The sequence below is a fragment of the Sinohyriopsis cumingii genome, chromosome 8 (genome assembly GCF_028554795.1).
Source record: "Sinohyriopsis cumingii isolate HCF-2022 chromosome 8, ASM2855479v2, whole genome shotgun sequence".
Lineage (NCBI taxonomy): Eukaryota > Metazoa > Mollusca > Bivalvia > Unionida > Unionidae > Sinohyriopsis > Sinohyriopsis cumingii.
Genome location: NC_142968.1, coordinates 33,295,072 through 33,315,543, shown reverse-complemented (window position 1 = coordinate 33,315,543; position 20,472 = coordinate 33,295,072). Strand labels below are relative to the sequence as shown.

Below are 20,472 nucleotides of genomic sequence, written 5' to 3'. Positions count from 1 at the left end.
CCATTTTTCAGCACACGATAGGCCATACAAGGCAGCCAGTATTAATGGTGGAGGAATAACCTGGGAAAACCCCGTAAAGAACCACCGACCTACAAGAAGCTACTGGCAAGCTTTCTCACATACCCACATTGGCTGAATCCGAGACTCGAATCCACGCAGACAGAGGTGAGATGGCAGTGATCCGAATTGGAGACTGCTTTAGACCACTCGGTCACTCGGGGGCCCCATAACTGGAAGTCTGTATGTGTCCACACAATTGAAGACAATGTATCAATATGTGCATTGTAAGAAAATTGTACACTGCAAAACATAAGTGAGCCATTGCTGATGCAGAAGCACATGGTATTGGAGCTTTTTGAATGGAGTGTAATGTAGATGAGTCTTTGGTATAGAGTAGAGAAGATTGACCGATGTGGACTTGAAAGTTTTCAAGAGTAACAGTGATGAAGAGGAATTTAAGGATTTCATGTAACAGATAGAACTCCAACAAGGCAAGCTTTAAAATGTCCCTTTTAAGAGCCAGCCATAACGTAGGAGAGATATACATTAAATGTTAACACTTTTTAATCTTCTGAGAAAGTGGTGCTGCTCAGACATATAGTAGCCATTTTGAAAATCTCGATGCTACACCATCCAACATTTTCAGTAAAAGATTTCTCATGATCGTTCTTGATGAAATTGGTGTTGATCTGACATCTAAAATGGCCACCACGGCAGCTACCTTGAAAGTCTTTTTATAACTTTTTCCCTGAAGAGAAAGTCATATTGATGTGGTCTTCAGTAGATTTTTTTATGATGTCTTGTTCTTAAATAACAATAATACTTGAAAATCTAATTGTCACTCTTCCTAGATGTAAAGTCTTCTCAGCAGTGGGTTTTCACCAGAAATCTTCATGGTGTCTATTTGGTACTAAATGAAAATCGTGCTGATCTGACATCAGATATGGACACCATGGTAGCCATTTTGAAAATCTTGATATTGCTGCTCCTTCTAAACGGAAATTTAGATCAACATGGGGTTTTCACTGAAAGTTTAGTTATGATATCTGGTTGGTTCTTAATGAAAATTATGACTTCAGAAACTTGTCAACAATTCTCCTGTGCCGGTGGTCATATCATCATAAGGGTTTTCACCAAAAGTCTTCTAATAGTTTCACCCAATATGGCTGCCACAGAGTCTGATTTTTTAAAACCTTGTCACTCAAGGATATCAGATATAATTTCAAAATTCAACAGTTAGAAAGAAAAAAAAATGGCCATATCTTGAATTCCTGGAAATTATGCTCAGTTAAATATATATATATATATATATATATATATATATATTAATCTTATCTCAGTTTTTTACTGTAAAAGACACAACACCTGAACTTTTAAGTTTCATTGACTATTTCTGGAAATACTGACTTATTCTTAAATTAATTACAGTGTATTCACTTAGAGCTCTATGAGAGCACAAGGTAGTTGTAATCAATGAAAAGCTTGCTTCATGTCTCAAACAGATTAAATCAAGCATCTTGATGATATGTTGGACTTGCATAGTAGTTGAGACACATTCTTTAAACAAAGGCAATACATTTTTGCTTTTTTCTTGTTGCTGATGTTTATGCCCATTGAATTTTGCTGTGCTTAAAGGAACATGTGCTCATACAGCTTGGAGAAAGCTGCCTATATGCACTGTGAAGTTTTTAGGTCCAATGCTTAGACCCAAGCATAAAGTTGTCAGGCCCAGTTGTGGTATAACTTCTGCTAGGGCCAGTTAGTAACATTCTCTTTTTAGAAAAAAGGTTAAATGTAGCTCAAGCAGCCATAACGCAGAGTGGCATGTTCATTACAAATTATGGTATGTGATAGATTTTACATTGTGACTCCAGCAGATAACTGACTAGATGGTGGGATGAATACTGAAATGATAATGTCCAGTCAGAACCATGTCTTTCACCTAGTCATCTTTAGTATTGGCTAGTTAATGATTATTAATTGCGAGTATGAAACTTGCATAAGGCAACATATGTGTTTCTGAACTTGAATCAGTGAGCTTTTCTTTGCTAGTCATTGGTCAGAAAGACAGTATTCATTGTTAGCAAATTGAAGACTCGTCAACATGAGTATCTTTTTGTAATTTTGCCCAAATTAATATGATGTTACATTTGATTATTTACAGCAACACCAAAGTTTGAGAATCAATCATTGCCATACACCCCATCCACCATCCTGGCAGAGAATCAGAGTGTGATCTTTACTTGTTTTGGAAATGTTGGTCGTGAGCCTCAAGGGAAGTTTGTTTGGTACAAGTATCTCAGGGGTCAGACTACAAGCACAGTCATTACTGATGGAGTGAACCAAGTATCTTTTAACAAGGTTCCAGGATCTTGTACGTATGAGAGAACAGAAAAGTTGACAGTGCAGTTGACCAAGGATGACAACGAAATGGTGATAAGGTGCACTGTTCAGCAGACAACATTATCAGAAGATGGAGATGGGTACCATCAAACAGGACGTATTTCTGTTAATTGTAAGTAACTGCTTGGAATATTAAAATCAAATTAAGCTTCTTGCTAATTGGTTTAACTTAATTACATTGCGATTACAGTTGAAAAGAAGACAAATTTTGCATATATCAAAGCCACTGTCAATCCATTTTGTGAGATTGTAAATTATCATCTCCCATCTTCTATACTGTTTTGATACAGAGTGACGCTGCTATATCATGATCCTTTATAACATGGTTCGGATATAACACAATCCTGGTATGGCTCCCAAAGTTTCTTGTCCATATATTTTTATTGTATGCAAAAATAACACTGCTCAATAGAGATGACCCAGTTTGTCTAATAGTATTTTGATGTAAATGGGTTTTCTGATTTGTGCAGAATTATGCTGATCAAACAAAAAAAATTTTAATGACTTTTTCCAGAAAACCATTCGGCAGATAAATTTGATGAAATTTAACAGAAATCGTTGTGGCATAGAAGGCTTACAAGTTCGTAGAAATGCTACAAATTCACTATCAAGCATTGCTGTCATTACTGAAGATAGAAAAAAGCCTTTACATGACTTCTGAAAAATAGCACAGCAGAAGTTGAGCAAGTGTGACAGAAAGCATCCTTGTATCAAGTTCTTTTAAATTTGTATATATGATGCTGAATTGCCTTCAATACTAAAAATAGAACATTTTTAAACAACTTCATAAAAACTGTTCAGAGGAGTTTGGCAGAAAGCATTCTGTTGTAAAAGGTTTCCAGATTTTATACAAATAATGGCCATCAACCATTAAGTATGGCCACATTTATTAAACGTGCAAAAACCATTCAATGAATAGTCAACTTAGACAAAAAATTGACAAAGTATCCTGGCATAAAGGGTTTTCATATTTTATATCAATTCTAATCTATCAGATACAGCAAACAATGATAAAACATAAAACAAACTCATCTCAAAATGTAACAGAATTTAAGCAAATTAAACAGAAAGCACTGTATTATTTAGGGCTTTGCTCAACCTTCTACTTCACTTTTTCACAAAAATGGAAATTGTGAACTTGGATTATTGGCCTTCACATTCCTTTTGGTAACTTTTGATGGCTTGAAAGCAGATTGTACTTAGGTTTTATATAAAGAAAATCGAGTTTAATTTTTACTACTCTGGCAGATTTTACAGAATTACAGCCCCATTTTGCAGGGCTCGAAATTAGGACTTTTGTTGACTATCTCAAAGGATCAACAAAATAATACTTTTACTGGTCCTTCCTAAATTTCTCTGATTCTGCTCAAATCAAAAGAAGCCAGTATATCTACTAAAAATAGTTGCAACACCTGTGTTTCACCAATAAGACTCACAAATGAGGTACCCTGTGCACTTTAATATTTATTTGAATACTCAGTACAAAAAGTGCTCAACATCACAGCCTCTCCTAGGTCATTCTTCAGCCATTTATGTTAATTTTCCCAGCATCTCTACCATAATTTCTTCTCTTTATCATATTTGCCATTGTGCTTTTTCTTATCATCATCTAATTTTTGCAGTTTTGGAGCACTGAATGTTCATACAAAACAATGTAAATACTAAAACACATTGTGTGGTATAATTCTAGATTATTTGTTTGGTCCTCACATCACATTTTGTGATTGGTCTGTCCAAGTCAGAGACACCACACCTATTGTTATCATCAGTACTGAAATCATTGCTTAGGGGGATGTAAACTAGGTTATAGCTCCACATCAGGGAAGATTGGACATTAATCAAAACTAATTGATGACTAGATGGTTGGTTAACATTTTTCCATTTGTGCAGCCAACATTTATTGTACCAGATCAGGTGCAGGATGTTGCTAGGTCTCAGTTAACAAATAAACATCAAGTAACCTGTAAAAGAAATGATAATACATGACCAATTCTTAACAGTTATGATAAGGTAATTTTCACTGCTCCAATGGATTAGTGACAGCTTGGTTTTAGTGATCCAGCAACAGAATCATTGATGGCAAGATAGCGAATAAACATTAATTTTGAACCATTGGTTTGCCCTAGACCTTTGCCCTTTAATTGCATTATATTTTATATTTCATCAATTTGAATTAAATCCTTCTTTTCCATTTATTCCATATGGTTAACATATGTTTAATATGTTTCTCAGGGCATTCAGAGCGTCACTAATCATGTGTCTTTTGGCCTAATTTCCTTCAATCATATCCTTTTCTGTGTTGCAATTTACCTTTTCTTCAAGTCCTTGCATTTTTTGTTTTAATTCTGTTGGTTATAGACCAGATGACCTACATAACTGTCTGTCTTTTGTTGTCCATTGTCTGTCCATCGGTTAGCACAGGTTTGTTATCATTACTTATCCGAACTTACGGAGGATTGCTATGAAATTTAATACAATTGTCCCATGGTTTAGTTGTTCCTACATGATAATGGTGATGCTTGCATAACTAGTATGGCTGCCAAAGTGGCCATCTTGATAATCTTGTTATGGCTAGTCCTCCTAAATGGGTTCCGGTGGCCTAAGTGGTTAGAGTGTCTGCCTCTGGTGTGGGAGTTTGCAGGTTTGAACCCCGGCTGAATCATACCAAAGACTTATAAAAATGGTATTAGCAGCTACCTCACCTGGTGTTTAGGATTTAGAGATTAGTGTTAAGACTGGTCGGCCTGGTGTCAGGATAATTTGATTGTGGGGGACATAATGCTACATGTCTGTGGCATGATGCTAGACACCACTATAAACAGCCACACTGCAGACATCGATGCAGCATGACTGAAAAATTGTTAAAGCTGCATTAAAAATCAAACACACACACACACACACACACACACACACACACACACAAACACACACACTCACAAAAACACACACACACTCCTGGAATGGATAGTCATATCAAATTAAGCTTTTCACTGAAATGTTTCTTATGATTCATAGTTGGTTATAGATAAAAATGGTGTGTTCATTATTGTTACCATAGCAAACATCTTGAAAATCTTATAGCTATTATTGACTAAAGACTTAACAATGTTTCCTTTGCTTAATTATTTTTAACATGCTTTTGTTTGTAATTTAATGGTGTTTGTTTTTGTAATCTTATCTATATATAGGTTCTTATTTGGTGACTAATATTGTAAAGAGCTTAGGGCTTCTGATGATTTAGTGCTGTACGAAGTCATTAACATTGCTATTAATATTATTATCATTATTAGGGTGTAATAGAGACAGTTCGAGTCTTAGTTCCTTTTGATATATAAAGGATTTATGAGCAAGCTGCTGGCGGATTCAAGAACAGTTGATAAAGTCACTGTTCGCAAGAGAGCAATGTCAGAGTTTATTTCCCAACATGGTCAGGCAGATTTACTAGACCTAGAAATACGCTTTCGCAATAATTGCTCATTGCATTGTTCCAAAAAGACATACATATTTTATATACCTAAACTTGAGAATTATATCGGGTGGCCATGTGGCACATTTTTATGCATTTGAGTTTTTTGATTGAAGATGTCATCTACTTGACACAAGGACATATTTCATATGCTAATGTCTGTTTTATGGGAAACAAATATGTCAAGGATAATTTGTAAATTTTGTCCACTAAAAGGGCTTGATATAACCATTTTGTATGCGCGTGTTTTATTTCATCATTCCTATCATACTGCCAAGAACATTACTAAATTTTGATTTTCAATTTAAACAGATGCACCTAGAATGAGCTCTATTGCAAGTGACCCTGATCGACCAAACTACAGTGAAGGTCTGGCACAATTGACGTTGACATGTAATGCTGACAGCAACCCTCTTCCGAAATATATCTGGACTCTGCCTGACGGAAGAGAGCAAACAGGGTCCCAACTCCATCTTACATCCCTAACCACTAACTATACTGGTATCTATACATGCATGGCATATACAGAATGGGGCGGACAGAATTACACAGCGAACAAAAGTGTTAACATCATAGTTGGTAAGACTAAATGGCGTTAAGCAGTGACATACTTGACTACATCATTTTCGAAGTGTTTTGGTGTTTTTGTTTTTGTTTTTTTTGTTTTAGATCAGGTTGTGAAATAATAATGATGAATGCATTTGTGTTATTTAATAGCTTTAAAATAACCTATACTTATACGGAGGTCTTGCTAAGTTTTTAAAATTAGGTGTCCAGGACTCTCATTTTGGTAAAAATAGGAGTCACACCAGCAAAAGTTGCAGTCCCCTCCAGGGGTCAAGCTAGACTTGAATTTTCAGGAGAAGTGACTTCTCCTTCTGGACAGAACAGGGAGATTTGAGAGCTCAGTGGGGAGAAGTGGACGCGGAGCAAATCATACTGTTTGTCCTCATTTCTTCGTTGCAGATAAAACATTACCGTAACTATTCATAACATACTAAAATGCATAAAATTAGAATGACTCCTTTATAGTTGGTATATGAACTAAACACTTCTTTCCTACAGAATCAACACAGACCTGAGTACACCTATTTTTAGAATTAAAGGTTTTTGTAATGTAATCACTCACTTTAATATAGCTTCATTACAACGGTGCATTGACAGGATTTGCAAATTTATGGTTTATTTATTTGTCTACATGCTTGTAATAATGTTAGGCAATGGTTAAATAGTATCTGCTTTGCTGCTTTTTTCCATATTTTGACAAATACATGTCAAGTCAGAAAACAACTTAGACGTTACAACGCACCTCGCAAATTCCACAGCATAGCATCGTACCATATATTTCTGACCTACATAATTTGCATTTTAAAGTTAAGTCTGTAATAAAATAATACCTAGGCTTTGTTTTCAGTGAATTGTATATTTTTCTGAATATATTTGCCTGATGATTTACGAAAACAGACAATCTAATAAACTGGTACATCCCAGACTTAGCAATGGCTGCCATTATTTCCTGTTAGGCTACTGGTTCACTAGGGTTTTAAACTAATTTTATGAGGAAATAGTGTACAAGAGGCAGTTAATATATATCCTGATCACCAATTCTGATCTTAAAACACAAATTGCTATTTACACACTATTGCTAAAGTTTTGAAACACAACTTTGTATGTTTTTATCATCAAAAGGAGCACGTGCAGAAATTTGGCAGTGATAGTTGCCACTTTATTTGGGAAAGAGTTAATGGTCAATCTGTTATTAAAACACATGCTTGTGAATGGGCAAGAGTGTGTTCGTCAACGAAATTGATATAAAAACTAGGCCTATAGCTCATGATGTCTTGATGAATGCATTTCGCTACAACACTAGAACTACCTGGGCTAAGGCGAGGGGACATCTCAGAAAATATGGTCAATCAATGTACCTCTTAAAAAGTCACAGGGGAAATCATTTTTACTTTCCTACGAGAAGAAGGCAAAGTTTAAACTTTTTAGGCAACTTAGTCGCCCACTTTGCCAGGAAGAATGACCCCTGGCCCTCCCAAAAAACTATGAAAATGAGAAGAACTATTGGTTGCCGTTGAGTTCAGTTTCTACTTTCTTTATAACACACATAGCTCTTGTTTGTCCATCAGAGTGAGACTGAATTTTGTCAATCCAATTAAGGACTTATTCCAGACACTAAGTTCGTAAGTCTGCCGTTTAATTCAAGAATACTTATCCAAATTTGTGAATGACATTTTGTCTAAGTCTCAAGATGTCTTGATTCTGAGGTCATGTGCACTGTTTATTCCGCTACACTCGGAAATGAACACAGCATTGAAAGCTGAAGTTGTTTATTTGATGTCCACTTATGAATGACCACATGTACATCTCAGGGTCTTTCTGCCTCAGAATTCAATCACTAAATATCAGTAATGTTTTCCCACCTGGCTGCCAGTCAATCCTTTGAACATGCCGCCCAGCTATTGCATCATGTTCTTTTGATGTACTCTTATAATGGCAACATGTACATCAAACGGTCTTTTAGCCACTAAATTCTGTCATTGTAAATATCAACACAGTTAATCGATCAACACATTTTCACACAAAGCAGGTGGCTGAAGCAGGACTGGCAAATCTTTGAATTTTGCCTCACCTATTACATGCGTACAGAGGACTCGCGCCAAAGTGATTTTCTGCATCCGAGATAAAAAATTGGCGTCCAAATACGTGTGATTAAGCTTTTCCGAGACCTCTGCCTATACAATCTTGTTTGAAACTATTTACCTTACATAAGACAATGCTGGTTATTCTAGACGCAGGAAATAAGGTTAGAGATTATTTTTTCATCATTTAAAGCCAAACGTTATTCCACATTGTTTTCTTGAAATAGAGGAAAAACAGTTTTCTATTTAAGCATTAGAAAATTGTTCTGAACCTAAAGTATTCATGTTGTGATTGCTTATAAGGCAATCAAAGGATAGTCCTCCCTTGCTTGTATTAGGAATTTTTTAATATTTTGAAACTGAATGAAATTCTAATTGAGTTTGATCATAGCATATATACTTATCTATCATGTCAGTATTCATGACATTGTTTTGGGATGAGAGTTGTTTTTTTTTTCTTACTTCCAAACAATGATTCTGAGATTAGCTGCTTTTTCTTATTTACATACAAATTGCAGTTGAATATTATTTCTGATTGCTGCTGATGTGCTCGGATATGCAGTGTTGCACATATGATCCCAAGAGAAGTGGATAAATAAAAATGTTAGTACAGTGTGACCCCGCTATACCACGCTCTGTTATAGCACAAATTCGGATATAACACGGTTGAGGTGTGGCTCCTGAAATTTCATATACATGTCGCTTTCTTGTACATGAAGAAAAATCTTTCTTAAAAGTATGAAAAAAATGTAAAAAGTTTATCCTTTTGGCGAAGAGATCATGTATGAATAATACCAGATGATCATACAGTTTATTTTTCTCGTACACAAAAAAAAATTTCTTCTTAAAATTATGAAACATAATGTAAAATGTTTGTTCAGCAATCGCACAGGGCTTCTCCAATGTCACAAACTGCATTTTATTTTCCTTATTGGCTGCAAAATATACCATCTGACAATCTTTTTTTTACTGGCGACATTGTTGGCCGTTTAAACTTGTATATACAACCATTGCTTTGGAGTGGAGAAATCCATAGTCCCCATGAAAGGATGCCACATGCTTGATATAAAACGTAATGAGATTTATCATTTGTTATGTAAACAAATTCTTTGTCCATATTGACAAACCATCTTAACAGTACATTGTTATATCATACTCCGTTTATATTAACATCAAGCATGAGTACTGTATGTTGTGAGATATCCATTTTATTTTGACATTTCTGGAAGTGGAAATCAACTGGATGAGGCATTATCTTATAATCTGTCTTTCGTTGGATTTTCAGTCGCTCGCTAGTAATTAAAATATTTACATAGACTGACATTAATATTTGGGTGATAAGTAAAATTCCTTTTCTTTTCACTCAGAATTAAATCCTTCAGAACACTCACATTTTCTGTAGTAATCCCTGTCATCAGACCATAACACCTATGTCTCTATCAACTGTTGCCCCTTTTTTAAATTTCTGATGTATGCGTGGAAGGCAGCATCACTCAGCTACCACAAATGTAAAAAAAAAAAAAAAACACCAAAACCAAGATCGTACTTGTTGCACTATACAATAGGCAGGGAGGCACAGTAACTACAATTAATCAAATGACGGCCAACTACTTTTTTACAAATGTGCCCAGATAAAATAGTTTGCTGAAATTTCAAAGAAAACATTACCTTTGAAGCACAGATTGTAATGAAAATATACTAAGCAAAGGGAAAAATAATTGTCTCAATCACGCAATACAATTATCTGATGTTGCCGCCACAATAAGAAATGAGCATTTATTTGACTCTTCAAAGCTGTCCTTTAGCAATGACTTCAGTAACGCATCACCCTTCATCAAAGAAAGCCGACTACAGTCTTCATAAAAAACAAAGAACCCTTCTTTAAAGGAAGTCAGTACCAAACTGAAATAAAAGCAATAGTGTCTGATGGATTGTTTCATTTTTCAAATGTGACTGGAACACGTTTACTATGCCGTGAAAGTTTTGCAGGAAAAAGTTTATGCTTACGAATGCTACCAATGACGGCTTAAAATGCAAACTAACTTTTACCGACTTGGGACGTGCTGAAAACTAAATGTGTTCATCATTCCTTATATGATTGTGGTATTATTTTTCCACTGAATTCAGACCTGTATGACCTGTGACAAAATTATTGATTATATGTTAAATCTCTGTGTGTGCATATTTTTGATGGACTATCTTGTAGATTCAATGTATGTGATGAGATTCGCGGGTGAGTACACAATGTTGATACTCTGTTGATGTTATACGTTAGACATGTCCATATAAACATTATGCATGTACATGTACCGATGCGTGGGTCTCTGAATAAAGTAAAATATTATATATACCTTCTCTTTTTTTACCACAGGTGTATTTCTCATTTAATATGCATCAAATTAAGATTACTGTGCAAATGAAGCACATCTTTTTGCACCTGCATTTATTAAATACACACCCACCCCCATTTTTGGGGTTACATGCATCATTTTCTTCAGCTAACTGACTTTGTTGCTTATAACACGGTTTGGTCTATAACAAGGGTTCTATGGCTCTCAATTACTATTTTATAGCAGGGTAACACTGTACATATATAGTGCCATAAAAATGGGATAATCTTGGTTGCTTCAACAGTTTTGCCACCCAAACTTTGTGGTCTGCACTGTTCTATCATACATTCTTCAAGCACTTACATTATTGTAATAAAAGTTTTATTATGTGCTCAAGTAAATCATGACAAAATTATTTGATTAACCTGCAATGAGCTGCACCATGGAAGTTTCCATTCCGGATATTGCTTTCTCATTTAATTCGAGTGTATGCTCATTATCTACCCAGCATTTATTATAATAAATACCAATTTTCTGAATTATTTTTCTTTAAAATCTAAGAAATCATTTTTTACATAACAAATTGTGAATTTCATTTTTATAAATTAGTTACTTTTGTCAACTGCAAAATAAATTTCATATTCCTAGCAGTAATGGTGACTTTAACATCAAAAATATGTTACGGTAACAGCTGTCAAATACTTTACATTGCAACTCTGCCAACTATCACGAACATGGAATGTTTTTATTGCCAGATACATTATTTTAAAGTATATATTTGTTGTCGTCTTAGTTGTATCACCTTCTGTGACTTTGGATATTGATTGTACCATAAGAGTACAGGTGGACATCCACTAATGAAACTTTGTAATCATATTTTTTTATTTTGTTTCTGGCAAAAATGTGTGCCTAGGAGGCACACAGGGTCAAAATTTGGGTGACATGGGACAAAAATTATGGGAAACCCACAAGCCTGCACACAATGTGTAATACTGGATGTGACAGGATGATCCATCTAGAGGAGTATCCATTATTTGTTATTGTCGAACACCTTAACTTCATTCCTGTCCTTGATTTGTGTAAATGTCTCTCGTTACTTTACATGCTTGTCTTGAGATTCTGTTGTAATCAACTGGGTCACGAGAATTCATTCACTGTGACAGTAGATACTGATTAAGAAGTTTTGTTGAAATGAGACTTAAATATGTACTACAATTCAAATCAAACACAATGAAACTGTTTTAACTAATGCCTTATTTGCTTGATGTCTGTGGCCCTGGAGTAAATGGTAGCAATTCAAGCCAAGCCACTGTTCATGTGTTGGTCTTCTTTACCTTTTGATTAGTAGGAAACCTATGATAGATTTCTATGACAGCAAAGATATTGTAAAAGTTACTTAATACAACATGCACTTCTTTTATCATATTGGAAACTATAAATCCAATGGAAATAGGATGAAATTCTTCATTGTATTTGATATAAGGGAAAAAAATCTTTCTTGTAACAGGAAAACGAAATCTGAAAAATTAAGCATCTATTTAAATTATGATAATTTTATCGAAATAGCTTTGAGAAAACAATTAAAAATACATCATGGCTAAAAATGCATCATTTCTGTGGTGTTTTTAAATATTTTTTTTTAAAAAAATATTATAATGCAAGCATTAAAATTCACATCAAGGGCACGAACCAGGGCAGGTTGAGGATACTTTACATATCAGTCTTAGAGATGTGGATGACATCTTGAGTGAGCAATTAAGAGTTTTCATTACAGAAGGTAATTAGTAATTGCTTTGTTTTCCATGTTACTGTTACATGTACCAAACACCCGAATAAGATCAAATTACTGAATTTATTTTGCCGCGAATATGAATGTCAGAGACCGACACGACATGAAGGCTGTCACTAAGTCTTTAATGATTGCAAATTGATATACATAACTCCAGCTATTCTGATGGCTCAAAAAATCTTTACACATGTATTGCATGTACACCTAACTTAATCTATTTTTATGATCCTTAATAATCACATTGTCTTTTCAGTAGCATATTTATTCCCACACTTTACTCTTTAGTTAGATTTTCATATACATTCATCTTTTATTAGAACACTATAAATGCATATTTATTCATTTGCAGAATATGTATAAAACCATACTTGTGTACACTTTTCCCTCACAATATTGTGTTCTTATATTTTATCATAATGCTGGTATATACTTGCTCTCAATCTATATTACTAGATTAATCTATTCATTTATTACTATACTGTATTATTTATATATGCCATTCATCAAACTACAGTAATGATTTTAATACATAACATGATACATTTTTAAGTTCCATTCACCTGACTTCTCGGATATATTTTATGATAGTATGCATTTCTCCACGTGTACAGGATGCTATAGATAAACATGAAAGAATTCTGCTCTTTTCCATGCTAAATAGACAACTTCTGAGACTGGTGCAAATTTGATCTGATAATAGGAGGGGAGTGATAGGTATATAGTACATAAATAGTACTGTCAATAGTACACAATCCTTATGAGTAAAACCAGTGTTTTGGTTTGCTGAAACCATGATAATAGCTGTTTTTCATTTCCAAGAACTGTTCTGGCTGAATTACAGTGGACTAAGTCACTCACCTTTAATAATCACTCACAAATCTCACCTCCATCTTTGTGAGTTGACGTTTTAGCTCAACCAGTCTGGATATGAGAAAGCTTGCTAGTAGCTTCCAGTGGTCGATGGTTCTTCCCATGTTCTTCCTCCACCAAATATACCATCTGCCATGTACAGCCTATCATGAACTGAAAAGTGGCATTAAACCCCCCCCCCCAAAAAAAAAATCTTACCCCCAACCCTAAATTCTATTCTAAGCACATGTCTGGATAATTTCCATGAATTCTCCAAAAGAATTGTGTAACAAGATAACCGGGTGGGATATTTCGGATTAACAACAGAACACGTTTTGACGACACAGATATATGGTTTAATGTGGCGATTTATATGAGTAGTGGATGATGAAGATGTGTGCGTATTTATAATCCAAATATTGGATCTATTTAACAAAAAAACGCGCAGTTTCAAAGATGGAAAAAATGTACAAATAAATTTAGGTCAGTAACCCTAAAACACAGGATAAATGATTTCACAAATGATTCAATAATGGAAAGATGAATATAGTTCACTCAAATAGTAAACAATGTAAGCGTTTACACATAGTAAAAAAATGGATTCGCTCAGGTAGCGAAATTATGTCACTAAACAAGAACGGATATACAATCTATCCTTCCAGTCCTGAATAATACACTGGGTCTTACTAACCCAAAATTAGCATACAGCTAAAAATACATGTGTGGAGATGCACTCCGTCACCCGTGCACCATATCCGCTCCACAGCTCCTCCGAATCAATTTCACAACCAATATAGACTCCGGACCCTCGGAATACTATGATCACTTGAAACATTAGACCCTCCGGACACTTGAAATATTAGACGCTCCGGACCCCCTGGTCCTTTGACGGCTCTACAGCTGGGTCACCTTAGTCACTCTTGACATTCCGGACGCTAGACATTAGACGCTCCGGCACCTTCAACGCTCCGGACACACGGACGTTTCTACCCTCTGACAACACCGGACACCCCGGATATTCCTACCATCAAAACTCAGCTGAAAATATACCCGATACAGTGTACTAAACTTGATACAGACATAACGTAAGGACGTTATACATGGTAAGTTAAAAAGATTATATTATAATGGCAATTACAAAACAGAGGTTCAATAGTAACCTAACCCTGCTTGATAAGACAATAGTAAACAATTCTTTTAAAAAATGTAGCTTTACATTACCAATGTAAGTCCTGCACTACGTCGCAACAAGAATAAAAAATGCACGCATTATGGTAGGTAAAGAAAACTATAACAAACATGCAAAGGCAAATATGGTAATACACTAGTTATCACTTAAAACCCAAAACTTTACCTACCCCTACAGCTGGAGTTGTGCGAATCCTTTAAGCAGGCCGCTTGCTGACAAAACCATTAGTATTGTAAAGGTCCTTTACATGTAGTAACGTATTTATACCTTTAGAATTTTCGTTATTCTTTATCAAAGGCACCTTGCACGTGTGGCACAGGACGAATCGTACTGACGATTTCGAAATACATAGACCATATTATAATCACCCTCGGGTATCGTTGTACAGAGAAAAAGAAACGAAACCCGAGTACATGTATTTAATTAACAACATTTACACCATTCCGTGACAAATTGACTGTTGCATATATTTAATGTCACACACTATATAGTGACTATAGTGGATTGTGCCACAATTGTGGAATGATTACGACAGTTGATATCAAAAATACTCTCGAAGCAGGATGATATTTGACTAAAGTAGCTGATGAAGACAACAAGTTAGATGGGACAGCTTAGAAGACTTAGTGCTTCAGTACTGTCTTAGTGCATTTCAAATGTGAATATTCCAAGGAAAGTTTTGTGAATTTTATGCATTGATGCTTGTATATTATGAAATGATAGGTGGGAATGACATATAAGTCTCTGAAAAAAAGCTGGATATTGAACTTCAGAAATTTGGATGGGGAATTTTTCCACACTAGTTTCAAGACCCTGACATGGGGACTCAATGGGCCCCAAACCTAAAGCATACTTCTGTTTTTCTCATTCTATCTGTCTTTCATGTCTGTATGCTTGACTACAGGAATTATATTTGTTCTGATATGCATTGTTGACTAATGCTGACAATATATGATGTCATATGAATCAGGTGATTAACTAAATACATTATTGTCTTATCTTTTGGGAACTGACCTCCTATATGTTGTATGGTGGAGTATAGTATAGTTGTCTTCAGCTTGCTAACTCCTCTATACTATAGGAAATAGTTCCCTATGGAAATAGCAAAAAGTAGGATGCTGATCCATTTTCTTCCTATTATTCTTGTGTAATTTTCATATTGCAAGTTTATGGTAAAGATTTTTGGGAGTAGTCTGCTTCAAGGCTGGTTCAGGTATTGATTTTATGTTGAGAAAACTGTAACTATGGAGACATTTGGGTGTAGTAGTCATTATAGTTGTTAATTTGCTCTTTTTGGTAATAATCACAGCATGTTTTCATCCTAACATTTGTCACAGATAAGGCCTGGATATTTTCAGCTGGATTTGAATGTAAGTTATGCATGAAATATAATTCTGACTTCATGCAAACTTGGGTTTGCTGTCATATGCTGCACATTTTATTAAACAATAACATTTTGATCAGTTCCTAAATTCATAGACCGTGGGTTAAATTTTGTTTCAACAGAAAAATTAATTTTAGGTCTTAAATTTATGGATTGTTGCAAATACAAAATTGATACCCCATGAAAATGCTTAACTTACAATGACTTCAGTAATCAGAGGTCTTGGGCAAGACTTAAACTTTATGAATTGTTGTTAAAACTGGGGCCAAGACATCAGAAATAGGCTTGATGTCTATAATTATGGTATGATTTTAGTTATCATTACATATAAAAAGATCATTTATTGGCACAAATACAGCCTTTGTATGATGAAGTTGTAAGCACAATGGCTTGGCAACACCTGAGTCCTAGGTTCATCCTAGTATTTCTCCCATAAAAGACAATGGATGAGCCCCAAAAATTAATGTAAAAATAGTGGTTGGCTTATTATTAAAGATATCCTCATGATTATTTGGCAGACATTTGTAGGAAGTTGTGCGGGTCATGGAACCAAGCATGGGCTTGTCTTCAGACAGATACAGTATAAAGTGTGGTTTAGGTAATCCATTTGTCATCTGACTACCTTATTCAAAGCTTTGAATGAATGGTAAATGCAGGGATTATTCTGCTGTATTGGTTAGAGCAGAATGAGACGCCAGTTTCCACTGGTGGTCAAGAAAAAATAATCTTGTGTATCTGTAACAGATGTTTCGAGACTGGAACTGGAATTTTACCTCCTTTTGTCTTGATCTTTTAGAAGCTTTGCATTGTTTTTAAGTGCATTTAAGAAAAATCAGTATTTAGATTCTCCATTGTATGTGTATTGTTGAAGATCTGACATGTCAGCAGAAATATCCACCATTTTTTTTAGCTGTGGATCAATATTAATTTCTTAATTTGAAACGGCTTTATGGATAGTTTGCAATACATACCAGTGATATTCACAGCGTTGCACATAAAATCCCAAGTGCAAGTGACACTGTTTCCCTCATTCCAAACCTGAAGGGGACATGCCATTTTAGAGTGACAAACAAAAATAAAAGTGTATAATGCACTAATAGTGCTATGTGAATTTCTGAAAATTAGAAAGGCACAGTAAATCAAAATTCGGATTATAAAAATAAGATAGATCTAATCTTGTTTACCCATCATAAATCGTTGCTACCAAGATGTATTGGATAAACGTAAATGTATATGCAAATTTGCAAATGATGATATAAGTGTTTCCCTTATATGCCAATCAAATGATTATCTGATAAATGGATGGATAAACAAAACTAGACTGTACAAGTTAAATACTGAAGGCACGATATAGAAAAGAACAGAATAATTTATTAATTGTACCATAACAACTATACCGTTGCACTCATAGGCTAATAATGTTGTTTTATAAAATCTGTGTTCAGTATTTGTCTTTAGAAATGTAAATTGAATAGGCATCAAATTGGCTGCAGTGATAATTTGTAACCAATGAAGGAATTTCAATTAGAAAACGTTCCAACATTAAAAACTCTTTATCAGCTAGTAAAATATATTTATATAGAAGCAATATTAATTTACACAGTTAAGAATCTGAAAAGCAAAAATGGTATTAATTTTTTTCTACTGGAACTTATTTTAGATGGTATCATATTTGTGGGCTCTTGTACCAACAAAATCGTACACTGGTTCCTCAATGACATGATATACCTCATAAAAAATGGTATTCCTTACATCAACATTTGGTCTTTAAAGTCATCGTTTGTAGCAGCAACAAAATTCACAGAAATTGGTACACATGAACAACAGTATATTCAAAGTATTTGGTACAAACCTGAAAAAGTAGGTACAGTGTCAGGAAAAAATGAACTTGTTACAAAAATCATCAGATCAAACTGAGGAGACATTGATAGCAATGATGAAATGTATAAATGTATTTTCAAGTTGTTGACATACTTGCTATAACATGGTTCAAATCAGATCACCACAGTAACTGTCCTATGTGAAATTGTTATCTGATTTTAATCAGATTGGAGCATGGCATGTCATGCTGAAAATACTATTTTGTACTCCCTAAGCCCCTGACACCATTGTGTTTCTAGAAAATAAAATAAAATGTTCAGTGATCTTAAAATAAACGGTAAACAGTCATGATTGGAGCGGATGTAAAACTATCCCTTGGGCAGTTGAATTAGGAGCAGTTAGAGGTCAGGTATAAACACCATTTCGCATATTACTTAGTCTTAATTGACTCACAATAGCTAGCGAGATGTGTTTGAAGGCTGCAATGGGTGAGCCAACTGTGCTGATTTGCATAGGTAGGATCAGGAAGTGGAATAACTCATTATAGGTCAATCAAGTAAGATACTAGATGTGTGTGCAGAACAAACGTTGTTACATATTATTGCCTTGAATGAGAATGTTTAGGCCATATGAATTATATTTCTGACAAGTTTGTGAACTGCGGCAACGTTTCTTTGAAGTCGGATTTTACTGCATATATAGAATGGAATGCATTGTCATTTCCGTTGTCGGAATAGGGTTCAAGTGTAAATCATTTTTGAAGCTGATTTAGGAAACAATTATCTATCAGCAAAGCCCAACAAAAACTTCATAACTCTTGGTTAACTAAGTTTTACTTTGTGAAGCATGCCAGCATAGTGACGAAAACTAATGACACTTCCAATACCTTTAAACTCATTTGACCCCTATTGGTTTTATGCATGTTTCTTAGTGTTGCACAGTGAATGCAAGATTGTGGATTTTGAACAACGCTTTTGGCGTATGTCTACCAAATCTTGATACCTGCTCACCTCATGAGCACATGTTTGTTGGTACTAGCAATGGCTAAAGTTACTGAAGGTGAGACTTACTAAACTTGCAGTTAATATCCATTAAAATATTGAACATTCATGGTTTGTGGTTGTTTCCTGAGTTGCAGCATGAAGTCTTTGATAGTCACATGTATAATATATTTTCGATGTTGAAGGTGCAACTGTGGTGATAACAATTTTATTTGAGGTTGAATTAATAACAAAAGGATCAGCATTGATGCAAATATACAATCTGTCATTTAATGAATAAATAAATTATTAATTTGAAAAGAAAGGCAATTCAGACAATAATGACAATTGTTATTATAAATGCTGGTGGATAATGAATAAATCCTGAGGTTAAATGAGAGAATGATTTGGAACGGAAAATTCCTTAATATAGCTCATTTCAGGTGAGCTAGTTATTCAGATATGTCATTTTTTCAGACATTACTTGAACACTTGCTAAAACATTTATTACAAAATGTAAGTGTCCTACAGTGTAGTCTACAAAGTGCACTAAGTGCTATCTACTATTTCCCTTTGTTCATTTAAAATAGGTGTCCCCCTTAGGTTCACAAGACAGTGGACACAAGAGCAACACTTATTGCTTCTTAGTCCTAATTATAATATTTTTGTGGACACCAACCACATACACATTGTTCTTCTACAGAGGAGGAAGATAATGTTGTCTAACGGTTAATATGGTCATCAGTTTCTGTTGATGAATAATTGCTACAGGACTCAAAATGTAAATAAGGTCTCATAATTTTCCCATGCAGTGTTCTTGACATTTTATGCTGTGAAACAGCTTCTAAATTTGCCACATGCATGGCAGTCCTAAACAAACAAAACCACTGTCAGAAGGGACCACAAACATTGGAAGAAATTTTCTGATTTGTTTCAATAGTCACTGGCCCAAAGTCTAGCATGTTTAGGGCATTCAAACTAATGCATGTTAATGAAGCACAAAGTTTCCATTAACAAAGTGAATGTTATCAATCTGATTAACCCAGTTATTTTGTTGGAATAAGCAGTTTAATTAAATGATATGTAATGTTCACATTATAAATTTAGGCTGTAAATGCAACAAAATTTTATTACTTTTTAGATTGCCGTCAAGCAGCTTTCTGCAGTTTATAGATGCAGGCTTGAAAATTCAAGTTGTGTTTGAAATTGGTGAAGTGCTTTTTTTGAAATATTATTGCAAATAAAGCATTGAAATGGGGTATGAATATGCATTTTGACTTATGTTCGCAGGTTATGATTTGCATGGCTGCATGTGAGCTGTACTGTTATAGCATTACCTATACTCTTGCATGTTTTTTTCCTAGTGGCAACAACCACCCCACCCCCCACTACTACTACTACTACTACACGTTCCTCCTCTACAGTGTCAGTGACCAAGAAGCCAGGGACAGATGCAGCTAGTGGTGATAACACATCGCAAGCAGGTAATTATAAATTTGAATTTATACAATAAGCAAAGCATTGGTTATTATCTATGAACTTCATAGTCCACGTCGACACTGTTTTGAGTCTCAGTAAAACTTTTGTTATATACCTCTGAGCAGTTATTTTGA

General features: G+C 34.8%; 1 protein-coding gene across 1 annotated transcript in view; it reads left to right on the top strand.

The window, feature by feature from the left end:
* The window catches only part of LOC149793256 (uncharacterized), a 240,775-nt gene that overhangs the window by 40,030 nt on the left and 180,273 nt on the right, over positions 1 to 20,472 (top strand). The window contains exons 3-4 of the mRNA XM_089967229.1: positions 2,165 to 2,515; positions 6,182 to 6,448. Of these exons, the coding sequence (XP_089823355.1) occupies positions 2,165 to 2,515; positions 6,182 to 6,448 (618 nt within the window). The remainder of the gene's footprint in view (positions 1 to 2,164; positions 2,516 to 6,181; positions 6,449 to 20,472) is intronic.